Below are 16,079 nucleotides of genomic sequence, written 5' to 3'. Positions count from 1 at the left end.
TGAAAACTTGAGTCGGGAAAACATTTTGGGGAGATAGGGTGGGGAGTACTAGGCACCACAAAACAGCCCTTCACAACCCCCTGAGTTTGGGGATATAGTTAAAATATTTATAATAGTTCAGTTCATCATCCTGAATAAGGACAGGATCCACCGATGAACCTGGGTGATGAACCAGCTCTATGAAACATGAAAACATAATTTTACTTTACACATTCTTTGACAAACAGTATGTACCTTTCAGTGCCCCTGTCCTCCAGGAGAGAGGCCTGATTATTAAGGTGGTCGTAGATTGGTGGGTGTGATATTTTCCTACCTCCTTTTTATTTGCGCAGTTTTGAAAGTGCATTAACAACGCCTGTATAACCCCGGGCGCGACTGGCTGGCCAACCTGAGGAGTGGAACATCTTCCTTGGTGGCGGGTGGGTGTGAGGAGGAGGAGGAGGAGGCGGCTATTGCGCAGAGGACCCTCAGCACTGGACTGCCTGGCGAGGAAGTGGGAGCGCTCTGAGGTGGGGCAAGAATGGTATAAAGGGGCGCGAGAGTCCACCACACAGGAACTCAAAGAAGCTTTAATAAACGGCGAAGTGCATCTGTGCTGGACTTGGGTGTTGTAAAGGAGGAGAAACCAGAAGTAAAGAACATCTAAAGGAGTCACCAGGAACATTTCCACTTCTTGGAACACCCTCACCCTGGCATCCAGCCCAGCCCACTGCGGGACAGGTGAGCGGCCGCGACTCCCCTGAGGCTGCGGGACCTGTGCCTCCATGAACTTGCCGATAATCAAGCGCCTTCGCTCCACACCCCCGTGCAGCCACCTGAGCCCTGAAGGGGAAGACGGTGAGATCGACATCCTGGGAGAGGAGGAAGGTGAAGACGACGAGGAAGAAGAAGAGGAGGAAGAGGACGACGTGGAGGACCAGGGGAGCGCGCAGTTCCTGGAGCAGCTGCACCAGCCGGAGCTGCAGGGGGCGCGGCGGGGCGCAGGAGTGCTGTCCGGGGAGCGCACCGAGAGCAGAGGCTGCTGCCGGAGCGACTCCCCCGAGCTTGGTACCAAGTTCAGGGCCTCCACGAGATCGGCGACCTCTGGGGACGCCCCGCAGCCCGCGAAGCCCCCCTACTCCTACATCGCACTCATCACCATGGCCATCCTGCAGAGCCCGCACAGGCGCCTCACGCTCAGCGGCATCTGCGCCTTCATCAGCAGCCGCTTCCCCTACTACCGCCGCAAGTTCCCGGCCTGGCAGAACAGCATCCGACACAACCTCTCGCTCAACGACTGCTTCGTCAAGATCCCCCGAGAGCCGGGCCACCCGGGCAAGGGCAACTACTGGAGCCTGGACCCCGCCTCCCAGGACATGTTCGATAACGGCAGCTTCCTTCGGCGCAGGAAGCGCTTCAAGCGCCACCACCCGCCCCCCGGAGCCCACCTGCACCACCCCTTCCCCTTGCCCGCGGTGCCGGCCGCTCTGCACGGCCCCTACACGGGCCTGCTGCTCGGGTCTCCAGCCCCGCCTCCGGTCCCCGGGGCCTACCCCGCCACAGCTCCCGGGAGCCGCCTGTGCTCTTTGCTGCATCCTCATCCCCTTCGCTACCTGCTGCTGCCCGCCCCTACCTACGCAGAGGCACCGAGGAAAGTGCAAGGCACGGACCTGGTGACCCCCAGCGGCTCCCTTAGAGCGCTGCAGCCCACCATGGGCTCCCAGCCTTGGGAGGAGGGCAAGGGGCCGGCGTCACCGCCCGGAGGCGGAGGCACCTCCTTTAGCATCGAGAGTATCCTGCAAGGAGTCCGAGGAGCGAGTACAGGGACCGCTCAGAGTCTGTGCCCGACTCCATGGGGCTACTGTCACCTGCTGCCACACCCGTTGTGCCTGTTGCACACCCAGGCCGCTGTTCCCTCGCTCCATGTGCCTGCCGCCGCCTCCGCTGCTCAGACGGCGGTGCAGCAGCAACAGCAGCAGCGCCAGGACTTGGCGAGCAAAGGCGCCCTGCTGGGCCAGCACCTATCCGCCGCTGCGCTGCTGGGGTGTCAGCCCGGAGCAGAGGGCTCCAGGCGGAAGTCGGGTGGCGAGGGGACCTGGGGCGAGGAGGGAGGGCAGGGAGACCCCGTCCGACTCTCCCAGCCCCCTGTTCTCGAACACTGCACCTTGCACAGCCCGGACTAGGTGCCTGCATTAGCATCCTGCAGCAAAACGACCACTAATTTCTATTCACGGCGAAACACTTACAAAGGGAAAGTTGAGTACCGTTTCCGTAGACAACATGAACGTAAACTTCCCACGGTGTCAAGGCTCGCCTTCTCCAGCCTCCACTTGAGGTTTCTAGGGCTTTTCCGATTTGCACATTTCCGGAGGAACGATGGACGTGAGTGGGGCAGTTTGTTCTGGTGTGAAAAGAAAAACAAAGATACAATGTGCAACGCACGAGTTTTCCCTTTTTCACTCCCTAGGAACTGCCAGTATCATCCCCAAGTCCAGTACAAAGTCCTCATGTCCTTTATGTCTTCCTGAAATCGATGTGTAATGTAAGTAGAATTTTAATTTCAGAGAATTTCTTCTGATTTGTGTCTCTGATGTGCCAACTTCCATGGAAAGGTGTTAAAATTAAACCCAGTTATATAGACTAAATAAAGTGCTAAATCATTACACGACATCGTTTATTTTATATTACTTCTCACTATTCGCTTTCTAAATGGAACTTCTTTTAAAATTAGTTCTTTCCTCCCAAATAAACAATTTAGTTTTACAATTTTATTCATTATAGACACCAGAAACAACTCATTTTCAAAATAACTTTTAAAACTTCCAAGTATTTGAAATTGAAAAAGACCTGTCTTTGGAAATATGGGGTTTAATATATATAAGACCTATAGGATAAGATAATTGGAGGAAATGTAAATATAGTCTCCACTTATTTTTCATCTTCCTAAAGATGTTTATTTTTCTTCTGAATAATTTGGAGGACTATTTGAAATCAGTTTGGAAGGCCAACGTTTGTTGTGTATGGGAGGAGGGTGTTTTTTCTTAAAGATTTATTTATTTGTGTATTTTTAGAGAGAGGGGAATGGAGGGAGAAATAGAGGGAGAGAAACATCAATGTGTGGTCGCCTCTCACGCACCCCCTGCTGGGGACCTGGTCTGCAACCCAGGCATGTGCCCTGACTGGGAATCCAATCCGTGACCCTTTGGTTGGCAGGCCGGCACTCAATCCACTGAGCCACACCAGCCAGGGCTGTATTTTAAAAAGCATTAGAACTTCCAAATCCAGGGCCCAAAGAAAAGGGCTGCTATATCAAAGAAGTATTCATGTCCTGGACATTTACAATTTTAAAAATTCTGTTTCTAGGAAAGTAACTTCTAGGGGCTACTATTTTATCTCTTTAGACCAGAAAGTAAGTTCTTTTTGTCTCGAAAAGAGTTAATTTCTGAACCGACTTTGCAAACAGAAAGATTTCACTGTACTCGGCTTCAGGGGCCTGGGTGGGAGGGAAAGAAGACAAAGATGCCCATCATGAAATACCCCGACAGAGACGCAAATTTCCAGAGACCTTCCCGCTCTTGAACAAACTGATTTCCCCCTCTCTCCTTCCCTTCCCTGCTCCTCCCCTCCACTCCTCTTTTTTTTCTTTTCTTTCTTTCCCTTTCCTTTTCTTTTCTTCTCAAAGAATTTCTTTCGGGTCAGTTTTGGAAGAAGTCACTCTGTGAAAGTGAAGAAGCTACCCGCAGCGCCCCCCCCCCCACCCCAAGCCCCTCCTCAGCCCCACCTGTGAATTTCTCGGTGCAGGAGGGAGGGATGACAGAGACACAGGTATTTACAGACGTTTAATTGGCCCATTCTCACTCCAGCTTCTCTTCTCCATCCATCACTCGGGACTTCTCTGGCACGTTCTGCCTGCAATCCGTACCTCCTCGGGACTTGGTAGTGCGATTCCAGAGACGTTCTGGAAAGTGGCCGAGCCCAACCTTTGGTAGCCGCGGGGACGCGGAGGTGCGGGGTCTACCCTCTGCTCTGCACCTGAGTGGCAGCGCCGCCAGTCCCATACATTCGGCTCCTACCCTGGGCTGCAGGCGACCCTCCCCAAACCTCCTTCTCCTTCACCCACCTCTCTCTGCTTGGGCTTTGACCGTTTGTGAACTCAGTCTGTCTGACACTCAGCACCTCCGCTTTCAGATCGATTTAGCAAATTCTCCAGGTCTGGGCTAACGAAGAGTTTGGAAAGAAGCCGAGAATAAAGGGAGCCGGTTCACATTCCAACTCTCCCTTGCCCTTTGTGCGAAAACATCTCCAGGCCTACATTCGTTCTTTTATTCGGTCCACAGACGTCGTCGGGGCGCCAGGTGGAGCCTCCTACGACCCTCGAGGCTCTCCCAGCGCGGCCCGCGGCTCGCAGGAGACCGTGAGTTTTCTTTCCCGCCTTTGCCCCGGGCCAGACCAGGACAGCCACCCACACTGGTGGCTGCGCGTCGTAACCTGCCTCGAGCCGGCCCCCAAGCTCCTAATTTTTACGTAATGAAACTATGTCGAATGATGAATTTTCAGGAAAAACATCAATTCAGTGGGAGAGTAAATTAAACGTCGTTCCCGACCGAACGTGGCGCCTCGGATCCACCTGGCCAGAAGCGCGGCCACCGCGCGGGGAGGTCCGGTCCCAGCGGGGCCCGAGCGAACCACTGATATTGTCGAGAACTTGCCGAGCCCTCACTGCGGGCCGGGCCGGCACGTCCCGGGAGTTGTGGCGACTCCGCAGCCCCCTGGGCAGGGCGGGCGGGCGGCGGAATGTGGACAGGCGACCTCGGGCTCAGCGCGGTGGTCAGGCCCGGCCGCGTCCCGGCCGCGCAGAACGCTGGCCGGTGCTCTGGATGCCCGTGGTTCTGCGCTAGGGCGTCCGGCGCCTCCTGGGTCCCGCCGTCCCGGGTGCCGGCCCCCGGCCGCGGCCTCGGTCAAGGGCTGCGGGCTATTTAAAATCCGCGCCGACAGGGGACGTTGCTTCCGAATTGCGCGATGGGATCGAGTGTCCGGGGTGGTTCTCGACCCTCCCGCTCGTCTTCCCGAGGCCAGAAAGCTGGATGCGTCCAGAGCTTCCCGGGGGAGCGGAGCGCGGGGCCTGGGAGGCTCAGACAGGTTGGGGCGAGAGCAAGAGGGACACTTGGAAGAGAGACGTCGTGGTCCTGCCGCTCTAATAGTGACAACAGCCGCTAACCTTTATTTCCCGCTCTCTGCGCCAGGCACGGCATTACACCTCGAACTCTCCCAGCGCCGAATGCCACTTGGAATCCCCATGATGCAGCTCAGACATTGGTGACTTACAGAAATTAAGACACCCTCCCGAGGATCCTTCTGAGGCAGAGATGCCGGGCCCTGCCTGGCTTTTGAACCACAACCCCACGGGCGTCCGCGACTTTCTCCTGCCTGGGCCTCTCTTGGGTCGCAGAGGCCGAGGCCTGGAGCGGGCCGGGCCCCTGGGGCGCCCGCGGCCAGGAAGCACCGAGGGCCCGCGCGCCTCCAGTCCGCAGCCCTTCGCCCGGGACTCTGCTCTGCGCTTCCCGAGCAAGGCCACTGCGAGGACGGGACGTGGCCGCGACCCGGCCGACGTGGAACTAAACGCCACTCAACGCAGGATCTCAGGGAGGCCTGAGAGTGGGTTCTTCCTCCCTGGCCGCAGTTTCGTTCTCTTTGCCCGCGCGGTCCCCGAGAACCCAGGCGCCGGCGGTACAGCGTCCCCCAGTCCAGTTGCGGCGGGAGCCGCGGCCTCCTCGCCGCCGCCCACCCCCGCGGCGGTAGTGGGCGGCTAACTGCCCCGCACTGCCCCGCAATTCATCCCCGGAATCTTGACTCTCGCTCCACTCCGCGCCCCGCGCGGGCCCTGGATCCAGACGACGACAGAGTCGTACGGTGCCCTAGCTGCTGGGCAGCACGGGCCTGGGAGAGGCCAGGGAGGGCGAGGACGCCGGGCCGCGGGAGCCGCTGCCCTCAGTTCACGCCCAGGTCGGCAGGTGGGTTGGGAGTGCAGGTTGGGGGTTCAGACTTGGAAGAGGAGAGAGGACGTCTGGGGTCGGGCGGACTGGAGCCCAGGTGTCTGTCGCGCCAGCAAGCGCCGCGCAGGGGGATCCAGCAGGGCGGCCACAGCCTAAGCGCCCAGACCCCGTGTGTCCAAAACCGTTGGTGCTGGTTTACTCCTGGGCGTGGGGTTGACCCTTCAGAAACCATTCTCTTCTCCCGTCGGCCTAAGCCGGAGCCCCCCTGCTTCTTTCATTTGGGCTGGAATGCAACAACAGACGGTAGAAAAACCCAGAGAAACAGCAGAAACTATTAAAAAAACAAAACAAAACACCAAAAACCTAGGATCAAAACGGCAATACGAACTAATAAGGCTGGGAAAGAAATAAAGCAAATTTCGCCTTCTAAGATTTTGCACCAATCTTTCACCACATTTTGTTGAAAGTGGAGGGACTCAGCTTTCATTCCACCCAGTACTTAGGGAAAATGTCCAGAAATGTCTTCTGCATTAACACTGATTCCAATCTAAATTGTAATCTTACTGTAATTGCTACTGTCACCTTCCTGTAATCTCTACAAAAGTAGTTTAGTCTTCTTAATGGCTGTTTTTTTATAGCAGCACTGACATTATTTCAGTGTGTTTTAAGCACTTATTGATTCTACATACACCAGTAGGTTCAAAGAACTTAATCAGACGACAGCTGATACTATCAAAATTTGCCACCCTCTCCCCCCTCAAAAAAACACCCCCAAAAATTAGATGTAAGGAAAAAAAATTGAGAGTCCAGTCTGAAACTTAGTTCAACACCAGTTCCCTGTTTCTCAACTACCTGAATATAACCAAGGTACGTATGTTAAAAGAACACATGTAACAGAAATACTTGGATATAAACTTTATTTTCTTATTAGCTCTTAGCATGCAGGAGTATGTTTATTCAAGTCAGTAATTAGGAATATCTGGGGATAGTTATTATTTATTCAACTAGTGAAGCAGTTTCTATTCCCAGATTCAAGCAGAGACAAATGAGATTAAATTAAACACAAGAGATTTCCTTTTCTTCAGATACTGTACCTTTGCTCTCTATAGCTTTGTCTGTATTTAAAGTCATATTTGCAATCAATAATTCTTCAGATTGAGGTGACTGTTATTGTGTTATCCAAGGTAACTGTGTATGAAAGATACTATGTTGCATTTCAAGCAGTATTTATATTTTCCCTTAATTACTATCTTTTTTTTTTAAATAACAGGAACGTCCAACCACATCCAAAGCTAGAGAAATTGGTGTAATTAACTTCTGTGTACCTCTCAGCTGGGCCTCCTGGTTTCATCTTTACTTTCTGGAAATCCTTTCCCCACTGAGTTATTTTGTATCAAATTCCCAGATATTCTATCACTTTATCTACAAATAATTTTGAACATTTCTCCAAGAGATAAGAATTCCATCAACGTAACCACAACACTATTATCACATGTAAATCATAATAGCATCGATTTAACCAGGCAATGTTTAAATGTTCTCAACTGTCTCAAAACTTTCTGTTTAGTTGATTGGCTTGAACTGGAATACAAGTAAGGTCCACACATTACGTTTAGGTGATATATGTTCTCTTATGTCTCTGTTAGGTTTCTCTCCAACTCTCTTTTATTAAAAAAAAAATGCCTTTTGTTGTTGTTGAAGAAACTGGACAAATTTTTCTGGTCTTGAAGAATTTGGCATTTTGGATTTTGTGACTAAAGGCAATATTTTTATGGTAAGCTATTCCCAGGGATAAGGTTATTTTAGACTTTTGAATATTAGCAAATAATAATACTGTGTGCAGAGGGGAGGGAGTAGTCAAGATACTTTGAAGAATCTACTGTTGAGAAAATAAATTTTTATTAAGGTAAGCATGGGTCTGGGAGAGCTTATGTGAAAGTTCCCTAAATGTAAATATAATGTTTTCCTAAAACTTTTAAGACTAGATTGCTATTTCCCTATATTTATAGAAATATAGAATTACCAATCAAATATTTCATCTAAAGATACAAACCTAGTCTTATTTTGGCAAAAATGAAGCTCTTTATTCCTTTACATTTTTAGTTGAAGTTACAAAGACATTTTATGTTTCAAAATTTTAGGTTTTACATTGTTTGTGTTTTAAAGTGAAAGAGTTAAAATGTGGTAACATCCATCCGGTCAGGGTCAGAGACGGGTAATAACAAATTCTGCACTCATGAGAAGAAAAATCATTTTCGGAAACTCCAAGTCAAAGGGACTCAGGAGAGGAAAGAAATTAAACTGGATAGAACCAATTTCACTTGAATATAAAAATACGTTTAATAAAAGTTGAAAGTAGCCAACTTCTGGGGGCTCCTTGTTACTTTAACGAATACGCACACCAAGTGAAATTTCCATTTCCATTTTCCTTTGTATGTTGGGCTTTCATGACCTCATTCGTCTCCGTCTCGGTCTGCAGTTTTGTGCCAAGGACTCTGTGCTCCCCACGCTCTGGAGTTCCTGGGACGGGAGAGACCAAGTCTTACTCATCTCTGTATCTCAAACAGTTTCCAGAACATTGTCAAAAATACTCGTGAAATTAATTTCAATCTATCATATCTAGAATGTTGGTGTGTGTAAAAGCATGGTACATGTTTTGGGCTCTAATTTAAGTTTAGATGGATCTAAACTTATTCAAATTACCAAAATTGTCTAAAAAGTACTACTTACCTAGAACAAATAGAGATTTGGGGTAAAGCTGAATTTGTATGTTGTAATATCTTAATAGGTCACATTTCTTAATCATTTAACATCTTTTGGTAAGCAGCTGATGTTTTATATAATGTTGTTGGGGGTTTTTTTGGCTTGAATTTCCTGATTCGTTACATATAGAACTTAATATGATATCATATATTGTATCTCTATATAATATATACAAATATATCTATTATATTTGTAATATAAAGTTATTTAACAATAACTTTATATTACATGCAATAACTTTGAAAATGTAGTCCTGGAATGGATTTCCAGTGATTACTAAAATTACTTAAATGCTTACTGTATGGAAACAGCTTTTGTTTGTTAAAGTAAAACCAAGACCCATGTCTTCTCAAGGACTGGCCCCGTTTCCGAGGATAGATGGGCAACAGTGAGAGGCTGGGTTTCTGGAAGAAATGTGTGTCGGTTTGCGTTCCAGTCCTGACTCTTCCCAGCTCTACAGTCTTGGGCAAGCAACGGCACCTCTCACAGCCTCGATTTCCCCATTTACACAGTGGGGATGATTATAGATCTCATTGTGGAGATTACCTACAATTATGCATGTGAAGTGCTCAGCACAGTGCATGGCATGGGCTAAATGCTCTATACACATCAGCTATTATTTAGCGATGCTCATAACTATCAGCATAACTATGATGTGTCTCTAGGGGGAGTCTTGGTGGGACCCTGCCTGACACTCTCTTTCCGGTGTCCTGGTCAGTCTTACATGGTCGGCATCCTTTATTTCTTGCCACACATGGATGGTGTGCTGGGCATGCTGTTTCTTCGCTGCCAGAAGGTCCCCAATGCAGGTCACTTGCTAGTTTAGTTCAGCCTCTGGTGTGAGGGGCAGGCATGTGCACCATCACTTCCCAAGGACCAGCAGAGTGAAGTACACACCCTTTGGGTGAGCTCTCCCTGTCTGCATAGAGAACTACTCTTGTCTAGCACTGAAGCCCAGCAGATAACATGCAGAAACATTAGTAACCTGTAACGTTAGAATTCACACACATAGAATAATAATAAGATTATCCTTCTGTTCAGTGAGTTGCCTGCTTCATTTCTGCTAAGCTTAATTTTTACTTGATACGTAGATGTAGTTTTCATTCATTCATCCAGAAAATAGTGGCTGAGCAATTACTCCACGTTTGTGCTCGGAGCAAGGGATCCAATGACGAACAAGACAGATGCAGCTCCCTCTGTCAAGGCTTGGAGTCCAGCCGAGGACACAAACAAGGAAGCAGCCAACTACAGGACTGCGTGACGGGTGCGACGCTGGGTCAGCCCGCAGCGTGTGGGGCATGCAGGAAGGATGGGGGCTCGCGCGCAGCTGTGCAGCCAGCGTGCCAGCTTCTTCAGGTTACACTCGTTAATGAGATCGGCGGTGGTGAGAGACACACAGAGGCTCTAGTTTGTCTTCACGGCTTCCAATTTGTTCAGGTGGGTTCCAGTTTGTCCTTGCTTTTCCCCACTTCGTGAGTAGCTTTTCCTTCTGACTGATGTCCGATCAATGCGCGGTGATTTCCAGCCACCACCTACACAAAGGCCTGCTGCAGACTCCTCCCCCAGCTCTCACAATTGCGTAGTCTAATCCCTGTAATAAATCCCTTACTGCGTACCAGTCACAGTGGTTCTGCTTCTGTGGTTGAACCCTAACGGACGCATTGCCATTGGTTATAAACTCCTTGAGAGAACAGACCAGATGGTACCCTTTTCCTCTGCAGTCTAGATAGACCAGGGGTCAGCAAAACTTGTCACTTCCCCTTTTCTTCTCTTTCTCCTCCGCCTTCTTGTTTTGCTTTTCTTGATTTTCATGTTCTGTCCTCCTCCCCCTCCTCTTTCTTTTCTCCTTCTCTCCTTCCTCTCCCTCCTCCTCCTCCTCTTTAGAACCTTTAAAAGGTTACACCCATTCTTAGCCCACAGGCCATACAAATGCAGCCCATGTTGTATTCTGGCCCCTGCTCTGTTCTTAACCAACAGTTCTCAAAGACGTGGCACCACACTCGGGAGTGACTTTTGTTTTCTTGGGCATAGTGATTGAGAGGCATCACAGATATTGAGGGAGGTTTAGGGTTGATGAACATCCTGAAATATACCAGCAGTCCCACCCAAGGGAGAAAACCATACATGATACTCAAATTTGAATCAATGGTGGAACACTTCCTGTAAATGGTCTGCATTTGTAATTGTCACTTCTGTGGTGGTTTGCACATCTAGATGTAAGCATATGACTAGTTCACTGTCTTCTTGTGTAGTCTTACTTGACATTTGGAAAAATCCAACCTTTACTTCCTAAGTATTTCTTCGATCCCCGTCCCGCTGCCACGGACTCCAAATACACAAATATCAGGCTGTTTAAAGTTGTCCTACAGCTCACTGATGGTGTTATTTTTTTCTATATTTTTTCTCTCTTTCATTTTTCATAATTTCTATTGCTATATTTTAAAATTTACTTATCTTTGTTCTGCAGTGTCTAATCTGCTGTTAATCCCATGTTAATTTCATCTCTAGTTAAAATGCTCTATCATTTCTAAAGCTTCTGGAACATATGACATATAGCTATGTAACTGTTCAAATGTTCTTGTATAGTAATTCTATCCTTTGTGTCATTTCTGGATTGGTTTTGATTAATTTTAATTGTAATTATTTGTCACATTTTCTTGTCTTTTCATGACCCTGATAATTTTTGATTGGATGACAGGCATTGTGAATTTTATCTCAATGTTGGTACTTGATAATTTTGTACTTCCAATTTGAAAGGATTGGATCCTTTCAGACCATGATGCTAAGAACAGCATTTAGTCTGGAGCTGGTTTGCCCCACTACTGAGTCACAGTCCATCCAAGTGCTCTGCCCAGTGCCTCCTGAACTGAGTCTCCCATTCAGGCTGATGGCCATGAGCAGTATTCTGGCTCCGTGTGCGCCCCTGGTGCTGTTCCCTTTATTCCTTGTGGATGGGTCTCCCTCTGGGGTCAGGGTGCTTTTTCAAATGCACGCTCTGCCAGTACTCTGCTGACACTCAAGGGGAGGAGTAGTTGCTGCAGTGCTTAGCAGTGCTCTCCTCCCCGGTGCTCTGAGCTATTCTATTCTAGCCACCTCGGCCTTCAGAGACTGTCAGCTCTGCCTTCTCAGCTCAGGAAGACCTCTGGGCTCTGTCTGCATCCGCCCCCCTGTGCTGTGGCCTGGAAACCCTCACAAGGCAGTAAGCTGGGACAATCGAGGGCTCACCTGGTTTGTTTCCCATCTCCGGGGGATCGCTGTCCTTTGTTGCTTAGTTCTAATATCTTGAAGACCATTGTTTCATATATTTTGCCCAGTCTTTTCATTGTTTTAAGATGGAATAACATCTAGCCAAGCATTTACACATAAGAACACATACAACTTTACTTTAAGCTACTTTCCTTTTAAAATCTTTTTTGTCTTTTATTTAGGCCATTACATCAATTATTTGGAAATTCTATTATATTCACATCTATTATCTATCCATTTTATTTAAGGACAGTGCATAGGGCCTTCCAGGGAGCACTGTGTCTGACGGGTGAGACTCACAGCTCTAGTACCGAGAGGGACTTTGTAGTTTATTATGCAGATAGAGATACTTTTGAGGGTGAGTGCAGGTGCTGTAATGATTTAAGACCATGGCCTAAGCCAGACTGTCCCAGGCAGCCTGGGACATATTTGTATCTCACCTGTACGCTATGTCCTTATCTCACTCATTACTTAATTCTGCAGCCTTTACTGAGCCTGCCTGGCACCAGGGGCTGCCATGGACCAGATCGATCAGTAAGGCAAAGTCCTTGCCTGAAGGAGCTGACAGAGCGACAGGGGACGGTTTGTTGTAACCCAGAGTGACCCCTGCTCTGACGACGGCCCAGTGAACGGCGTGTGTGACTCCAGTGGAGGGGGTTAGGGTGCTTCACAGAGGAGATGAGTCTTGAAGTGTGTTCATTGGGTCCTTAGGACAAGAGGTGGAAGCAAAGGTGTCCCAAGGAGTGTGTGTCAAGGCCAAGAGCCAGGATACACCAAGTATGATTACAGAGTGATTCTCATTGGCTGGAGAACAATGTACGTGCAGAGCTGGGAGGAAAGGAAGGGAAAAGGTAGTACTCACAGCAATAGCAGTTAATATTTAGTGCTCAGTTACCACATACTAGATGCAGTTTGGGGCACTGTAAACATATTAGTTTATTTAATATTTACAGCAATCCAATGAAGTAGGTACTATTATTATCCCTGACCACACAGCAAATATGTGGTGGATCCTGGAATTGACCCCAGTCTCCCTTCACTCTAAACTGTTGAGAGCCAGATGCTAAGAAGCCTTATCATTCCTAGCCAAGGTGTGCCAAAGACATTGGCATGCAGGCAATCAGGAGGCTTGAAGCATTTGAAGCAGAAAAGTGACTTATCTTAGGTGGTATAGGATGCTCTCCCTGTGAGCAGCGTTCAAGTGAGATTCAGGAAGGATTTATATTAGTCACAAGAGGTGGTGAGAGTCTGAGCTAAAGCTGCGGGGGCAGAGATGGAAAGGAGTGGAATTCCCCAAACCCCCATGGATGGAGTCCTCCAGCCTTGGTGACCACAGTGAAGGGGGTCGGAGGAGTCCAGGAGGATGCCAAGTGGGTGACTTGTTGCCCCTGCATGGACATGTGGGTTATATGTGTGGTGATCCCCCCAAAATAGGAATTATCTCCTGGAGGGTGGGCCCCTTCTAGTACAGGCATCCTCCACTAGGTGAATGTTGCAGGAACCCATCTGCATCAGTGTACCAGCTGGCATTGTTGTGAGAAGCTGCATTCAGCTTAAGTGAATTTTTTTTTGAAGATTCTTTCAATGCGTTTTCTCGTTTCCTGATGGATGATTTACCACACACCTGCCCACAGTGCTCAGGGTGCTCAGCAGTTTTCGACCAAAAAGCAGCATGATCCCCGTGCCCCACCCTCCCTATTCACCCAATCTTGCCCCAAGTGACCTCTTTTTGTTTCTCTGGATGAAGAAGTCCTCAAAGGGAAACGTTTAGCAGATGTGGAAGAGGTGAAACAAAAAATAGCAGAAACACTAAAAGGCGTCAAAATCGACAAGTTGAAAAACTGTTTGGGGCAGTGGAAAAAACGTCTCGATAGGTGTACTGCATCAAATGGAGAGTGCTTTGAAGGTGACTGAAGTTTAAACATGTAAGAATGAATACACGATTTTTTATAAATAAATTCCGGGTTTTTTGGGTCCCCCTTGCAGAAGGAAAAGCAGGTGTGTTTGAGAAGGGGGTTCTGGCAATGACTTCCATCTCAGCCATGTGGTATTTGAGGTGCTGGTGCCAGCGCCAGGTGGACGTGTTCAGGAGGCAGTAACGACTGCAAAGCTAGAACTCGGAAGAGGAGGTTGGGCTGGGGGTTCCGGGAGTCACCATCATGTCGGTGGGGGGAGAGCTGGTGTTTGGGGAAGATCGCAGCAGGGCCTGAACAGAGTGAGAAGAGAGGCGGGGGTGGTCCCAGGGATGCCACTGTTCAGTAGGTGGCTGTGCGAGTAGGAGACCATGAAGGGGGCTGAGAAGGATGCTGGAGGAGAACCAACGACCAGTGATGTTGTAGATGCTGAAGGAGAAGGGCAGCAACAGGAATAAGTGAGTAGCACAAACTGAGGAAAGTCAAATAAAATAAAGACTGGGTTTGGCTCTAGCAGGCTATATATGGAAGAAACTTGGAGCCAAAAGGAAAACTGTGGTGACTTAGAGGGTGTTGGTTTCCTGGGGCTGCCATTAAAAAGTACCTCAAACTTGGCACTTTGCAACAACCGAAATTTATTCTTCTTCTGTTCTGGAGGCTGGAAGTTCAAAATCAAGGTGTCAGAAGGGCCATGCTCTCTCTGAAGGCTCTGGGGACGGGTCTGTTCCACGCTTTTCTCTTAGCTTCTGGCGCTGCTGGCAATCCTTGGCATTCCTGGGCTTATCGACTTATCACCCCAATCTGCGCTTCTAGTACCATGCTGCGTTTTCCATTGCTGTCTGTGTTTCTTCTCTTCTTATAAAGACGCCAGTCATGCTGGACCTTTCTCCTAACTAATTACCTCTTCAACACCACATTTCCAAAGAAGATCACATTCTGAGCTTCCTGGGAAGGACGTGAATTTTGGGGGCAGACACTGATCCACTTAGGACAGGGGTAAATAAGTAGCAACGAAGATTGTAGACTTCACTCTAAGAAGCTAGGGATGGAGACAGGGATAAAAGGAGGAATTTCCACCCCCAACCCCCATGATGGGAAAGACTGAAGTTACTTTGTTGAATGAATGAAGGAGCCCCAGGGACGGAGAGGGTAAAAATTCTGGACTGAGAGCATATGATGGATGGGGCAAGCTCCCGAGGGCCTGGGGGCTGGGACACAGGTAGATGGATCCACATTGGGCAGAACTTGGCAGGGGGTGGGGGGGGGAAGGGGACGGGTGTGCGCAGATGCAGATGTGTTTGAGGGCGGAGGGGGCGACAAGCTGAGCAGATGAAGCGTGACAACCCAGCTTCACGCATGCTGGAGGTAGGTGTTCAGTAAGCAAGTGGAGAACAGATGTTGGAGTGAGCAGCTGAGGCAACAGCTTGTGAAACTAGCCCTACTTTGTGGGTAGAGCATTAGTTAAGGATCCCGGCCATGGGAACCAAGGAGAAGAGGGCAATGTGTTCGTGCCTATTACTGAGTTTGGGGGTGGGGCAGTTTCAGCATCAACCTGGACAATGTCCGTGAAGGCCAGAGCGAGAAGCCCTGCAGTCAAGGGCACCAGTTCCTTATTTGGCGGTGAAGTCCTCACCCAGCACTATTACCCCTCTGTGTAATGGTCCCAATGTGGGGCAAGCTGTAAGAGTCACTGTGGAAAAGGACTGAGGGGTAAGAATGTATCCCCAATGTGGAGACGGAGAGAGGATTCTCCGAGATAACTCGTGCAGGGTGGCGGTGCGGGTGCACGTAAGAAGCCCTCCGCGGCTTCAATGTCAGCACAGAATTCAGTCCATGGAGAGCAGAGCCCATCACTGTTCGGACCCCTGAGTTGGCCTGAATTTATTCCCCAGGCTGGAGCAATACTTCTCGAGATGCACTCAAGAAGGGAGAACCACAAACACTTGTCGAATGACAGACTCGCAAACCTGCTGGGTAGTCCCTCGAGTTTTCCCATACTTTTTCTTCCACTTGGCTTTGCCTCTTAACCTTAGGGTCTGGGTGAGGAAGCAGGAGACTTGAGGAATAATTATTCCAAGTGAAATTCCTAGTGTGCTCCGTTTATCAAATGGAGGGAAAAGCTTTATATAATGTAATAGTTTTCACAGGGCTTATTTCTACCAAATCAATTTTGGGTCCATAGTGA

The 16,079-nt window shown here is 48.9% G+C and overlaps 1 protein-coding gene across 1 annotated transcript; it reads left to right on the top strand.

Moving 5' to 3' along the window:
* Positions 1-764: 764 nt before the first annotated feature.
* On the top strand, positions 765-5,299 carry LOC112299633 (forkhead box protein D4-like). Its single transcript, XM_053929880.1, is given in 6 exon segments — positions 765-1,664; positions 1,666-1,871; positions 1,928-2,056; positions 3,843-3,984; positions 4,317-4,393; positions 4,615-5,299. Coding segments are annotated over 6 exon segments (2,139 nt in total).
* The last annotated feature ends 10,780 nt before the right edge of the window (positions 5,300-16,079 follow it).

Source organism: Desmodus rotundus, chromosome 1 (genome assembly GCF_022682495.2).
Source record: "Desmodus rotundus isolate HL8 chromosome 1, HLdesRot8A.1, whole genome shotgun sequence".
In the NCBI taxonomy this organism is placed as follows: Eukaryota; Metazoa; Chordata; class Mammalia; order Chiroptera; family Phyllostomidae; genus Desmodus; species Desmodus rotundus.
The sequence above is the reverse complement of the archived record's forward strand: the minus strand, read 5'-3'. Positions and strand labels throughout refer to the sequence as shown.